This window comes from Ustilaginoidea virens, chromosome 7, assembly GCF_000687475.1.
Source record: "Ustilaginoidea virens chromosome 7, complete sequence".
NCBI classification, from domain to species: Eukaryota; Fungi; Ascomycota; class Sordariomycetes; order Hypocreales; family Clavicipitaceae; genus Ustilaginoidea; species Ustilaginoidea virens.
In genome coordinates, this window is record NC_057322.1 from 621,577 (window position 1) to 636,951 (window position 15,375).

At 45.3% G+C, this 15,375-nt stretch overlaps 2 protein-coding genes across 2 annotated transcripts; one reads left to right on the top strand and one right to left on the bottom strand.

The window, feature by feature from the left end:
• Positions 1 to 796: 796 nt before the first annotated feature.
• Positions 797 to 1,209, bottom strand: UV8b_07792 (uncharacterized protein; the record flags this gene model as incomplete). The annotated part of the gene is made up of 3 exons (XM_043145289.1): positions 797 to 916; positions 980 to 1,104; positions 1,194 to 1,209. 3 exons carry the CDS (start codon positions 1,207 to 1,209, stop codon positions 797 to 799), a joined length of 261 nt encoding a protein of 86 aa, XP_043001224.1.
• Positions 1,210 to 5,110: 3,901 nt separating this feature from the next.
• Positions 5,111 to 7,159, top strand: UV8b_07793 (uncharacterized protein; the record flags this gene model as incomplete). The annotated part of the gene is made up of 5 exons (XM_043145290.1): positions 5,111 to 5,212; positions 5,271 to 5,349; positions 5,402 to 5,617; positions 5,719 to 6,098; positions 6,245 to 7,159. The coding sequence occupies 5 exons, from the start codon at positions 5,111 to 5,113 to the stop codon at positions 7,157 to 7,159; spliced, it is 1,692 nt and encodes a 563-aa protein (XP_043001225.1).
• Positions 7,160 to 15,375: the final 8,216 nt, after the last annotated feature.

Consider the following 15,375-nt stretch of genomic DNA (forward strand, 5'->3'; position numbering starts at 1 on the left):
ATGTACCATTTTAGTATAAGTATTGAAGTGGGACATTTAATAAGAGTCTTATAAACATCATTTGTCGGAAGGTGACTACTAGCAATCACCACGTATCAACACTTTAGCAGGCTAAAAAAGCCATTAAGTATCTCATACTTGCAGAATATGCAGTGCACGCAACTAAAAATGAGTAGCCGGCACTTATATACATTCTTTTGTACACAATTGGACGACGCATCTTAATACATCGCGATACACACCACCATACTTCAAAACCACAAATTTTTAACACAGAACATTACGCCATATGTCCGCGACGCAATTAAAACTAGTTGTTCACTAAATGATAGCTAGAATCCTCGCTTCCGTAAAGTCCACCACCAGCATACTGCCCTTTAGTCACTTGAGAAAACTTTGACCTATTAATTGAGTAGAGCTCTTCGGAAGTCATTGCCCCATTATTCTCTAGCAGACGTCGTATCTCTGCTAGACGGTCCCGGTCACAAAGGTCCCATTCCTTCGCCTTATACGGTTGTCCATTCAGATAATGCTTCGAGTCCCAGCCGAGATAAAACCAATCGTAACGCGGTTTCCTTGCAATCACCAGATCCAGAGGAGTCTTTCCCATATCCGAGATTAGGGAAGGATGCGCTTTATACTCTACCAGCAAGAGTTTGACACATTCTAAATGAGCATTGGCGGAGGCGTCGTATAGGGGAGTCCAGCCGTGCGAGGTGGTAATTAATGCATCCACGCCTGCTTCGAGAAAGAATCGTACCATCTTCTTGATGCCGAAGGCTGCTGTTCGATAAAGCTAATGCATAGAACCACGAGTTCGATAGTCGATATCGGCGCCCCTATCACGCAAATATTTCAGCACTGAATGAAAGCTGTTGGCGAGCTGTCGTGATATTATGCGAAGTGCTGGGAATTCCTTACCCTCGTTGTTATCAGTATCGGCGTTCAAAGTATAGGCTGTCCTGTGTTTGTTACTTACAAGGTCTATTGAGGCTCCTTTATTAAGCAGAAGTTCTACAATGTCAATTCTTCTGCGGGAAGTGGCGCGGTGTAACAAGGGTTGCCGGCTATAACAGGTCTTTTCATACGCGGACACTCTGTGCTCTAGAAGAAGTCTGGCAGTGCTTGCGTGACCGCGTTCCACAGCTAGAGAGCACGCGGTTTGAATGCAGCCACGGCCGCATGCAACCAACCAGTGGTGGAGAACATGACAATCTTCCGTTCGTAACGGTAACAAAAAAAAATAAAGTATCGTGATGCACATACAACACTAGGGATTCGCTGGTCGTCACCGACCCAACTACTAATCTAGCGCTCGCTTGCTTATTTAACGGAGATCAGACGGGATCCAAAGTTTTCAAGCGGCTGTGGTCGTATGTACCAGACGTGTAGTTACTTGACGCTATAACGCGCACTTACGCCCTATGTCTCTATACCTATATTATCTAGCGCCTTACTCCTAGCTCCCCTAGTGGCAAAGGTAAGAGAGGGTTTAGTGGTTCGCCTCGCTACACTAGATATTAACTCGCAATAGGGTATGTAGGTAGTAAATACTGCGCATAAGCCTACTCTTCTATTTAAATACATACTAACGTACGGCCTAGCTCGACCTACTTTTTATATTGTAATATATTATACTGTCTTAGCGCGTTCCACAGCTAGAAAGCACGCGGTTTGCACAAAGTGACGGGCCGTAAGGCCGTTTGAGACTCTCTTAAGTAGCCCCTTATCATGAGCGATTGCGGAATTTATAAAGTCGGCCAATAGGTCGACTTTTAGCTCTCGTTGACAGTGGCCGGCAATTTGTCAAGCTTTTCGAGAATTTCGTCCGGTGTAATGAGATGCCTAGTGGAGTGCATATGAAGTTGCGTCAGGAGGAACCTTTGAGAGTCAGAGAAGTAATGAGGACTTGCAGACTAAGTAACATACATCCCACTTGCTTTTTCTCCGACCGCCCGCTTTATGTGAGGCCGATTTCCATCTCTAAGGTCGGAGTCTTTTTCGATTATAGAATCGATATATTCATCAACATCGGATCGACTGGCTTGAATAGTCTGCATGGCCAAACCTTTGGACAAATCGTCGCGCCTTCCAAGCAGTCTCGCTGTGACTAGTATTTGAACGTCCTTGCTCACTCCTTTCAAATACCACAGTAGGTCGTCACGGATTTCTTGGTCACACTCATCCATAGCATCGAGTATAGCATAAAGTGTCCTGCTTCTCGTCAACTCGGAGAGGATCTCCATCAAAGCCGCCTCATCAAGAGCAACACGAGCACCAGTCTTAGTTTTGCCTCGAAATGTTTTCTTCTGGTATGCCTTATCAACCGATGGTGGTATCTATATCATTTCTGCCACACACTGCCTCACAATTCACCCGAGAAACTGGTGCATAGTCGGATTGGACTTGTGGGACATATGCAAAAACACAACTGCGGGATCGTCTTCAGTGGCATTCAGGCTGGTCTCAAGGTGGCGAATATGATAGAACCGAAACCATGATTAGCGACAAGGCCCAGCAGAGACTACTGTGATACAACTGTACCATAATACAGTCCTTCGGAATCTAAGAGCCATGCGCCAGCGTTTGGGCGGCCTTTTACTTGTTCCAATTGATTCCGATGGAATTCGTCGAAACTCAAAGATGAAAGCCATGCCAATATGTCGTCTCGATCCTGACGGTGAGCCCGACTCAAAACATAATCTAGCTTATCGTTTGCTTTCCTCCTCTCGATGAAGGTAGCAACATCGACGCAACGCCAGAGATGATGGACTTTAGCGAGCTTTATATGTCAAGCAGGTGATCAAGCTCACGATCACCTTTCAACGTCATATTCCAATTTTCTAAACCAGAGTCAGCATTTGTAGCGTCACATGACGTTTGGATACTATATAATTGTGCGCTTGTCATCGTCGATGATTCCGCAGATTTTCAACGAGCAGATAAATACCTTGACAACTCTTTCCTTCAAAATAGCAACGCGTCGGTCTCCGTCAAGATGGTTGCTGAGCATAGATATCTCCTTGAAGAGAGCTTCCATAGTCTTGAAAAGCTTTCTACCTTTTCTCGCTCTTCCTGTGCATTTTCGAAGGCTGTGACAGCTAGAGAAAATGCCTTTACGACCCGCGGTCGCTGGTGTTACAACTGGAACTGCCTGTTTGTCAAATTAGTCATAGCAATGCTGGAGCAGAAAAGGGGGCCGAACTGTCGCGACCAATTGGAAGACGAACGATGCTATCGACCGCCATGCCGATCGCCCGGATGAGCCTGCCCACAGCCGAATCTGCGAACCGACTGGTTTTCCGGCCTCCCTTGGCTGCTTGCAAGAACACAGATGGAGCACTTGGGGACTCCTTGGAAATGGCTTTGCTTTTATCCGAAAAGTCTGTGTAAGCCTTTTTCCAGAGGATTTAAAGTTCTCCCTCGAAAAGAACTGGCTTGGGGGTTTGAGCGTGCATTACAAGCATAAGGGAGCGGTGGGGAGAAAGCTAATCTTCGAGGTTAATTGACAATATACCTGCGCAGTTAAGTCATGTTAGGGGCCTCAGTTATAGCTCACTTATTAGCTACCTAAGTAATGCTTTTATTGTTACTACTTTATGACTGACGCGAGTGTGAATCCGTGGACACATGCAGCCGGACATGGAGCCCGCTCTTTCTGTCTACAATTGGTGCGATGATGGAGGAATTCTGCTAAAGAATATTCTTCTATCGAGTAGGTTTAGAACTGGGGACTCGGAGTTGAGCAAGCTTTCAGCTTGAAGTTCTGGGATGGCGCGCCTCACGGCTTGCCGGATTATAGCAGGGTGATGGATAATCTAGCCGTCCGGGTTCAACGCATCCGTTAGAGCGGTCCAGTCGCCGCGGCCATATATGCCACCAATGGCTTCCCGACGGAACACTTCAAACCCTTCTAGGGACGGGAAGAGGCGAGACGCTGTACACCGCAGACGCCTGCACGCCTCGAAATCCAATAGCTACATCTCTTTTAGGACTTGAGAGCTGGCCTTGTGATTTCTCGCGCCACATTAATGTTTGGTCTAATGGCCCACGGATAATTTTTCTCGAGCTATACCTCCGTTTCCTCCTTGAGTCCAGGCTGACAGATGAAATGTCGCACGGAATACGGTAAGTCCCAAGTTATCACAGCTTGTGGCGCGGCCACGCCTGTTACTCGTGCGATATAAAACGAGGCAAAATGGCGTTGCACTCTGAGGGTAGGTACCGGTGTCCTAGCCTTTAATGCCCGCGTTTGTATAACCCTGTTTGACGAGCAACCCCTGTTTTCATGGCAGACACGTACATCGCCAAGTGGCAGCCCACCCGTTGCGAGGCAATCAGCAAGCGGAGAATGGACTACTCTTTAAAGTTTGCGGACAATGATGCAGAGAGTTTCAGCTTAATGCCGTCCCATCAAATAGCTCAACTCGGTCAATAGGCAGCAAAAGCCAGTCGTTTCGTTGCCCGTCCCGAAAGCACCCCAACGCGAAATCCTGCATACATAGTCAAAGGCAAAGCATTGAGCATTGTCCGCCGACATGACGAGCGTTGACCCGGCGCAAATTCAGTCAAGCCCGTGGAGTGACACGGGACAAATTGCAGGGGTGGACGCGGCGAGATGCCGGACGTTGGTGACCGCTTGGGGTAAAACACCCATGGCTCGTTGGACTTGAGACACGACGCTTCGGTCTTTATTTCCTAGAACTGTCATGTTCACCTTTCCCATCCGCACCACTTGACATGTTGCCTACCTGGCATGAAGGCGTCTGCTGGAGAGGTTGGTCTCTTCATTACTCGATGCTTGCCTGGACCTTGCGTTAGTAGAATATCGTTGTCAGGCCAGATGTCCGTCATCCAGACTGCCTGATATCGACCTTTCTGCAGCTTTTCCGCACTCCAATGGACACGGAGTCATGAGACAGTTCTGTTCGGAAACAAAGTCACATCTCTCCTCCGAGGTGAGACGGAATTACAAGCCTCCAAGTCTTTCTCTCCAACTCGTAGCTGCTGGCATTAAAACCACTGCTGCATACGTTGCCAGTCCTCAACAACTCGGCTTAATGCGCCGAAGAAGGCAAAGAAAAGACGAAAGAAAGGAGAACACAATCCCATGTCTGCGCTAGACGCAGCTAGACGCGTCGAAAAGACGCCCCCCGAGACCATTGATGATTCCGCACACGGCACAGAAAGCTCCGGCGAGACCGCGACCAAGGTTTGATTCCATGCTATACTTTGTCGTGAATCTCACCACATCAACTGACTAGTTGCAGCTCACATTTCGTCGATTCACGGCCTTTGCCTGCATGGCATGTTGCTTCACGAGCGCCCAGATACCCATACTCCTCCTCGGTACGATGCGCTCTTGCCTGAGTGACCGGCAACCATGGCTTACCCTCAACAGGAGGCATACAAGACATCATCTACGCATCCGTCGGCGGCACAGACCAAGAGGACTGGTTCGACACGGCATACCTCATCGCCTTTGCCGCCGTGTGCCCGTTTGTCGGCGCGCTCTCGGATCTCCTCGGTCGTCGATACGTCGCCCTCCTCGGCTGCGCCCTGATCATCCTCGGCCAGGTACTCTGCGTCACTGCCCATTCTGTAAACACCCTCATTGGTACGTTTCCCAGTCCCCTTGCGCTGTGCCACACAGCCAGGCTGGTCTTGTTCTTGGCTCTCCTTGCCCCCTTCTAGCGAGTTAACTAGTGCTCTGCAAAGGCGGCATGGCGACATGCGGTGTCGGCGCCAGCTTCAACGAGCTGATCTCGATCGCGGGCGCGGCCGAGTTGGCCCCGACTTTTAAGCGCGGCGCGTACATTGCCGTCCTTGTGCTCGCCGTCTTGCCGTGGGTGCCGTCGGTTCTGTGGGCGCAGCTGATTGCCGCCAAGTACGACTGGCGCTACGTCGGCGTCTTGGCCATTGCCTACACTTCGGTGGGCCTGACGGCTACCTTCTTCGTTTACCACCCGCCTCCTCGCGTCAACTCGGCGTCTCTGTCGAAAAGGGAGGCCGTGGCCCGGATCGACATTATAGGCGGCTTGGTGTGTACTGCGGGAATTGTCCTGCTGATTGCGGGCATTCTTTGCGGCAGCTACCAGGTATGCTTTTGTTTTCCACGTCGTTCTCCTACGCCTTCTATATCTGGTTGGGGAAATCGCTGGTTGGGGCAATCGAGTATATACAAGATGAAAAAAAAAAAAAAAGAAAAGAAGATCCTAGCTCACGTCTTCTTTTGTCTTTCTAGTATCCGTGGTCCAGCGTTCACGTGCTGGCGCCGTTCCTGGGCGGAATCTGTCTCATCGCCTTCTTCGCGTTCTGGGAGACGAGCATGGCCAAGTACCCCATGATCCCGAGAAAGCTTGGCAAAGCCCCTCGGACGCTGATGCTGGTCAACCTGATCTCGTTCGTGTCGGGGGCCAACTTCTTCTCCATCATGATGCTCTGGCCCAGCCAGGCGTACAACATGTACAGCCACGACCCGGTTTCCGTCGGGCTCCGCAGCCTCCCCTTTGGGTTCGGCGTCATGGCCGGGTGCGCCATCATGCTGGCCGCCATGACGGCCCTACGCGGACGCGGCATGCGGATCCTCCTCGTGGCCTCGTCGTGCGTCATGACCGCGGGCTGCGGCGCCATGGCCGCCGCGGACCGCGGCAACGAAAACGCCGTCTACGCCATCCTCCTCGCGGCCGGACTGGGCGTAGGGGGCATCCTCGTCCCCACCAGCGTAATCACCACGATCCTCTGCCCGGACGACGTCATCGCCACGGCCGCCGCCCTGACGCTGTCCATCCGCATCGTGGGCGGGGCCATCGGGTACTCGGTCTACTGCAACGTCCTGGCGCGGAAGCTCGCGCCCGAGCTCGCCGGGCAAATCTCCGCGGCCATGCTGGACGGGGGCATCCGGGACCCCCAGGTCATCCGTCAAGCGGTCGATCTCGCCGCAGCGTCGCTGCCCCAGGAGATCCTGCGGCTCCCCGGCGTGGATGGAAACGTCACGCTGTGGGAGGCGATCGTGTCGGCTGGTCAGGAGGCGTACGCGCTGGCGTACCCGTGGGCATATTACACCAGCATTGCGTTTGGGGGGGTCTCTATTCTGGCCAGCGCCTTTGTGCAGGATATTTGCGGGCTCATGGACGAGCATGTGGCCGTTGCGATCTAAGGGGGGGGGGGGGGTGGCGCGGGATGCTTGGGCAGGCTCTACGCCGGCTCGCGACGGGACTTTGGAAGTCGTGGCGTGGAAAGGGAACTTGGGTGGCTGAGCTTTGCGTATACGAGGCCGGAACTCTGCGCGGGGTGCGATGAACTACCTAGGTTCGGGAGTCGGGGGCCTTGTCGCGACAAGATGGACGAATGTCTATCTAAAGTCAAGTTGGATACTAGCGCTCTTATTAGCGAGTAAGTGTTATCACAATACAACTATTCAAGATTTAAAAGTGGGATTTATTATTGTAAGCCCTAGTTTAGGCTCTTATTTTAAAGGCATAGTAGGTGATGTCCGCACTCACACTTGGGACGGAGAAAAGCGCAATACCAGGGATAGAGAGATGCGGCCATGAGTATTACAAGTAGCCGAACCCGGCCAGATGATGCTCTGCATGTTGACATTGTTCCTTTCAAAGGCCATGAGTATCGAAAGTGCGTCTACTGCTGCGCATAGCACCAAGGTACCGTGTGATGCTTGTATAATCCATCAATCAGCTTGACCACTCCCGAGTCCGCACCGGGAAAAGCAAGGCCGGGCAGTACGCAGCTGGATAAATCAAACAAGAAGCAAATATGCGCGTGTAACACGCAATATAACGGCTTGATTTTCCCCCCACGTAGGGAGTCCCACGAAGAGAGACTGTCCTATAGAGTCAACGCTATCCATACAACGCATCCCACCTATGCAGCCCTAGATGCCATCACCGTGGAAGCACTTCCAGTTTCCGAGCGCTTCAGCCAGGCACCTCCAGGTTTTCGCACTAATAATTGCACTAATCACAGTTCAGTTAGCATGCTAAGCAGTCGTCGGAGGAAAAAAACTTTTCGCGATTTCGCCCGCACCTCGGTACCGGCGCGAATATACCCCTAAAACAGTCAAAAAGTTGCTAAATCAATCCCTTACCTCGTTTTACCCCATCCGCCGATAGCGTATCGGCACCGGGAGGAAGGCGCGGTCAAAGCGGCGGAAATTATAGACTTAGATAGAGGAAATAGGGGTGGACTCAAGTCGAGCCACTATAACCACCGTATCACCATCGCTAATGATAATTATAGATAAATCAGCAGTAACATCGCATAAATTAATATAGGAACCCGAGAAGAAACTGAATCGCTTAAATAGTATTACCAAAAGATCGCAGACTATATCCCGGCAGCTATACTAGGAAATATATAGAATGCTATTACTAGCCTGGTCGATAGTATTAAATATATTAACTAAACTAATCCTACCCTAAACCCGAACTTAAACCTCATTACGATTAATAATCTAGAAAAAGTAGTAGAGAGCGCTATAAATAAAGCTTTTGCCTTAAAGACCCCCTCTAGAATGACCTAGGCTAGCATCGCTACCAAAAGCATACTAATAACTACACTACCTAGACCGACCACCTTACCTATACCGCCGAGAATCTACTGTAAAATAATAATTAAAGGAGATAGTATTACTAAGAATTTACGATAGAGAACCCCCATTAAGATTATAAAAGCGGTAAATACTACTACTAGAGGTATTAACGCTATTACTACTCGCCGACTCTATAGTAGAGATATAGTCGTTACTTTCGCAAAAGCTATATCTTATTTTACTATAGAAACTACCTAGATCCCCCTCGTATTTAGTATAGAAGCTATACTAAATATCTATATCTTTAGTATTATTATTAAAGGATTCCCTACCCGATTCTCTAAGAATATCCCTATTAAAGATATTAAACTAAACCTAGCCTAAGCTAATAGCCCTGGCATTAGTAGAGTCGCTATAAGGAAACCCTATAAAAAAGCAATAAGAGCCCCCCTAATTATTAGAGTAACTAACGTAAAAGTAGTAAACCGACTCTATAAGATTAGAATTATCTACTAAGTAGAAATCTTTAAGGCTGAATTATATAACGAAACTATCTATTTAAGATAGTACTATTAATACTTTAAATTTAGATATATTGCGAATTATTATATAGAGACCCCTTAATGCGGATAGTATAGCATAAAGAGATACCCTAATAGAGATAAAGACTGCCCTAGCATTATTAATAATAAAAGAGAGCACTACCTTAACTACTAGGGACCCTATCCGGCCTAGTCTCGACTCTACCCTATAGCAAATAGGCAATAGGATATCGCAAGATAGGCTTATAGCACCAGACTAATATAGTTCGCAACTATTAGCACCTTATTAATATCTCCCCCCCCTATCCTAGAGGATAGGGGCTATAAATGCCTCGCCAGTAACTCCCTAAGGGAGGACTCCCTAAGAAAACAAATCGGCAGACTATATAAAGAAAGCTCTATCGCCCCCGAAAGGACTAATAATAGTAATAATATCGCCGCGTTCTTCTAACCTAATTTATCTAAGCCTACCGCCACTAATATACTAAAAGCCCTAACCCCCTAGCCCTAATACTAATAATAGAGGTACTATACTAGAATATATAAAAAAAATCACTACTAGTGTATTTTGCCTTTAACTATAAATCTAAACTAGATATTATCGCCCTCTAGGAATTTATAGCCTTAAATAGACTCCCCCTATACTCCAGCCTCGGTAGATACTAAATAGCCGCCTATAGCAAACATATAGCGATCTATATCTATAAAAGATATACTCCCGGCTCCTAGGTAATAGACTTAGGTCTAAACTAATACTATATTATACTCTAAAATACCAATATCTACTCTATTTACTCTCTAATCCCTTCCCTAAATTAGTCTACCCCCCTCTAGGAATTCGCCTAAACTACCCCTCGCCCCTATAGTATCTTTACTAATAACTTTAATATCTACCACCCTATATAGGACCACTCTTATAGAACCTCTTTAGGCTATAATACCCTCTTTGAATTCGCATTAAAATAGAAGCTAACCCTTATAATACTATAGAGAGAGATAACTAGATAAGCCCTAGGCAAACGTAATAGTACTATTAACTATATATAGAGTATAGGAGACCTTAATATAGAGTTTATAGGGGCGGTAGATATTACTAGATCTAACTACATCCCTTAAGTAATCCAGGTAGAAATAAGACTAGATAAGTTTCGCAAACTACTGCTAATATACTAATAGAAGAAATTTAATAAAATCCTCGCTTAAACTAAAGCTAAAATTAGGATAATTATCCTATACGCCTTATACCTACCCTAGTCCCTTATAAAGATCAATACTTTCGCCTAATAGCTTACAACCTAACTATAGGCTATTACTAATATCGCTATGCTTAAGAGAGGAATTAAACCGCTAGGAAGGGCCCTATAGTAGACCCAGGAAGTATAGTCGGCTATAATAGCAGCCTATAAGGCTATAAGAAATTAGAGAAAAGACTGTATTAGCCTTAACTAATTAATAGCATAAAGAGTAGAGATAAACTAAACTAAGGTTATCTAATAGGAAAGGCACTAAATATAAAGAGAAGCTATTAATAAGGCTATAACGAAAAACGCAGACCTATAGTCCCTAGAGAAATAGGCCTAGATATATAGCGGACTCCCCTTAGAATTAAAAGAAATCCCTATACTTCTCTAAGGTAAAAGAGCTTAAATATAAGAAGTAAAAATATATTCCTCTAAAGCAGAAATACTAGTAGAAAGATTCTTCCCGATATTAATAGCCACCCTTAATAATATCCTAGACCTATAATTCCCCTGCCTTACTAATGCAATATTCGCCCTTAAAGACGAATTCTCTAAAGAAGATATCTATAATACCCTCTAATATATAGCTAGCTAGAAAATATTAGGCCCTAATAGTATACCGGCGGGATTCCTTAAAGCCTATAGAGAACCGGTTCTTAGAGCCCTAATAATACTCCTTAATACTATATACAGAACTAGTCACTACCTAATATAGTTTTAGGAAGCTAAAGTCGTAATATTAAGAAAACCCGGTAAAATACCTAAGGAATACTAAAGAGTAGGAGCTTAGCGCCTAATATCCCTCCTAAACCTCTTTAGTAAAATCCTTAAAGCTATAGTAGCAAAAAGACTAATAATAATCGCAGAAGAATAGAAATTACTATTAGATATACAAATAAGCAATAGAGTAAATAGATTAATAGATATAGCGCTATATACCCTAGTAGAAGCAGTTAAGGCCACCTAGCAGCATAAAGGAATAGCATCGCTACTATAATTAGATATCTCTGCGGCATTTAATACCGTTAACTATACTAGGCTTACGCACCTCCTCCTCTAAAGTAGCGCCCCCTAATAGATAGCAGCCTAGGTCTAAGGCTTTACTATATCGCGTTTAGCTAAAATCTTCTTCGAAGGCTAACCTACCTAAAGATTCTTAATTATAGTAGGAGTACCCTAAGGCTCCCTAATCTCCTTAATCCTTTTCCTCTTCTATATTATACCCCTATACTATAGACTCAAAGCAGTAGATAATTTGCTAACCTTAGGATTTGCAGACGATACTAATATAATTATATATAGTAAAATAATATAAGATATAATCGCAACCCTTTCGAAAGTATAGAAGATTTACGAAAAATAGTCGGTAGAGGCCGGACTAAAATTTAACCTAGTAAAGAGCGAGCTAATATACTTTACTAAATAGCACCAACCAGACACCATAATAATACAACTCAGCAATACAACTATCTAGCCTATATAATATGCCTGATTCCTTAGAGTAGAAATCAACCGTAAACTTAGCTAGACTAACTATAGGGCCCGAATAGTAAAAAAGCTAGAAAGGCAGAAGCTCGCCCTTATTACTCTAGCGGCCTCTATATAGGGATATTAGTTCCGCAAAGCCCGACTACTATATATATAGGTTATTAGAACTATAATCGCTTTTAGCACCGGAATCTAGTATACTCCTACTAAGCTGGGAGAAGTAATAAAAAGTATTATATATAGTCTAGCTACTGAATAATCGAAATGCCTCTATATAGTTATAGGAGCCTACCGAATAATACCTAATGCAATTATAGAAACCGAAGTAGTAGTCCCCCTACTCGACCTCTACTTTAACCTAGCCTAATAATAATTCCTTACTAGAACCTAAGAAAGTAGTATAGCCGACCTTATCTCTAATATATATACTATTGTTGAAATCAGCGCCTTTTTAGCTGTATTTTGGTACTGGTCTCGCTACCGTACGACGTCTCTACGTTAAGATATCGCGGTGGATATACCAGGCGCTATAGTGGGGCACAGCGCCCCACAACGCCGATTACAGTGGGCCACAGCGCCGGTCACGGCACCGGCACAGCGCCCCACAGCCGGCCACAGCGGCCGGTCACAGCGGGCCACAGGGCTCACAACAGGCGGCGCATTTCTACGGGATTACCAAATGGGCAAACCAGCACTTTCGGCCTTCTACATACAGTCACCCGCTACACCGGTCATTTACGGCAGACCGATATAGGGCTTCCGGCCCGTACGGCAGGCTATTATAGGGCATCCGGCACACCGCTATAAGCCACTGGGCTTAGTTGGGTAGGCATTGGGTAGGATATTAGGCACGGTTGGGCAGACCGACTTTTCGTCGGGTTTTTCGCTATTTTTACGGTTTTTCATTATTTTCAACCACTTTTCAAGATGATAGAAATATGCCCAAAATTCCCTCTTTCTAGCTAGAATAGTCACCAACAATTAGAATCAGATTTCCCTAACATCTTTGCTCTAGTCAACCTCTTATGCGCTTTAAATCTTTAACCAGCTCTTTATTTTATTCTGCAACGCCTTATACGCCACTGTCGGTATCCAGTACATTTCCAACAGTATTCTAAATCACCATTTTGCAACAGGTTATAAGCCCGGTGTCTTAAGGCTTCCAGCTTAAGACTTTTTTTTACGCTAACTTAGGATTTTAACGCATTTAGCAGCTAACCTTCCAGAAATCTACTAACAAGGGACTGATCATCCCAGATTTAGGAACCCAGCTACCACACCAAGCTGCAATACATCCTTTTTGCAATAGGATTTTCTAAGGTTATTCCTTAACGCAGCTTTCTTCTAGTTTTATCTAAATTTTCAGTCTTGATTTTCTTCGCATTTTTAAGACTTTCCGGCACCTTTTCTCTTCCTACAATAGCCAGTCAGAACGTTCCTACCGCCGATAACCTAAGCTATACGGCAGAGGTAGAAGAATCTGATAATGACCAGGAAATTGCCTAGCTCAGGGAAGACCAACAGGAAATAAGAAAAGAATTCAACTATAAATTTAATCGAATTAATTCTAAAATCGATTTTTTGGCTAATAAGGTGGGCACCTTAGTAGACAGACTAATCAAGCCTGCTACTAGCCCACCATCCCAGGATATGATAGATATGGATACCTTCCAAACCCCTATAGGTAAAGGAAATAACCCACCATCACTACCTAAAGCCCAGCAACCCCTGCCGGTTCCATCCAGTATTAGCAGCCAAGTCAGCGCTATAGCTATCAAGGAACTAGCTAAGACAGCCAACGGATTCTAAGAATCCCAAAAGCTAAGGGGGGCATCTAACTTTGACCAATAGAAACAGGCCCTTATGATTCAACTTAAGGCACTTAATATCGCCAAATTTATCGAAGAATCTTCTATTGCTAGTAAGTTCAACGATTCAGAGCAAGCACTTTTACTATTACTTATCAAGAATAGTTGCACAGAAGGACCAGCTGCCGCTATTAACTGGTGCACTAACCTAGAGTCAGCCTTTACGTTACTTACCAAATAGTATTCTCACTCATCAGACGTACAGCGGACCCACCTATACCCTGCCTTCTATTAACTAAATTTTACAGGCTATAAGGGTACCTTGGAATCTTTTAATGCCTCCTTTAATAGCTACCTATCCAGGCTGTAAATTTTAGGCTCCCACATACAACCTTTCGACCAAATCAGCCAGTATTTATATACTGTAGAAGGGGTCTTTTTTCAGTGGGCAGAACGGCACCGCATAATAATGAGAATCGCCTATACTTAGGGAAATACATCAAATATTAACCTGCAATTTTATATAGTTGATTTACTAGAAGAACAACGCATTAAAGGATCATCAGTAATAAGGGCTACCACCCACCTCGCAAAGGTCAAGGGTGCCGCTACTAATACTAACAATAGTAGCAAGCCAGCTAGTAACAACACTAGCAAGGGTAGTAAAAACACTACTAACGCCAATAAAAAGAAACAGGGGTCTTCTACCTAATAAGGGTCTTCTTCAGCCATATAAGGCAAGCCGGAAAATAAGAAGAAGAAAGAAAAGAAAGATTCAGCTAATAAAGCAGATACCCCACAAAAGACCGACGAAAAGGAAAAGACTATTAATTCCTTCGTACTAGGGAATTATAACACTCTAAGTCTTACACCTAATGAGACAGCCTATTCTTCCTTCTAAGACCGCGAATATATATAATTCCTAGCTACCAGCTATAGTGCATAATCCGGTAGGAAAACGCCAATAGATTCTTTACTCTACAATACTAGTTCTATAATGTATATTATTAACGATAAAAAGTATTTTACCTACTTCTAATACTATACCGGAAATAGACCAGTCATCAGCATAGGTGGTGGCCCAATCAAGCCCAGTGGGTGGGGCATAGCGCGTTTTACCGTACTATAGGCTACTAACCCACCTTAGTGGGGCACCTTAGAGCTGACTAACGCCCTCTTCATACCAGCTTTTAATATTAATATCTTTAGCGGCGTTAAATACTATCTAAATCGTAGCAGTATTCAGAGTCAAAGCCTAGTTAATAGCAACAATAAGTACATTAGGCTTCTTAATTTTAAGAAGTATGGCTTCTTTTTACAACAAAAAGGGGTAGATTCGCCGTTTTTATACTATACCAGCCAAAATCACCCGGCTTCACATAATATCTCGGTCGAAATACCCGCCCCAGCTAACCTAGAAGAATACGAGGAATATCCCCTGCCAGAGGATTTACCTACCCCACTAGCTGACTCGGACCATCCACTAGCTAATTCGCAAGCTACCCCACCAGCTAGTCCTAGTTTTTCGGTAGTACCAACAGAGGCTGCTATTCCCAATACAGCCCAACCACCATAAAGGGCCCCGGTCGCCCTCAACCCTGCCCCAATACCAGCTGCTAATACAGAATATCAAAAGCTGCTATTATTAGCCGGACTTTAGCATATCCGGCTTAGGCACATCGGAATCCAACTTTTAAAGAAAACCTATGCATCAACCACAGGGTTACCTAATCTTAGTAAGGTAA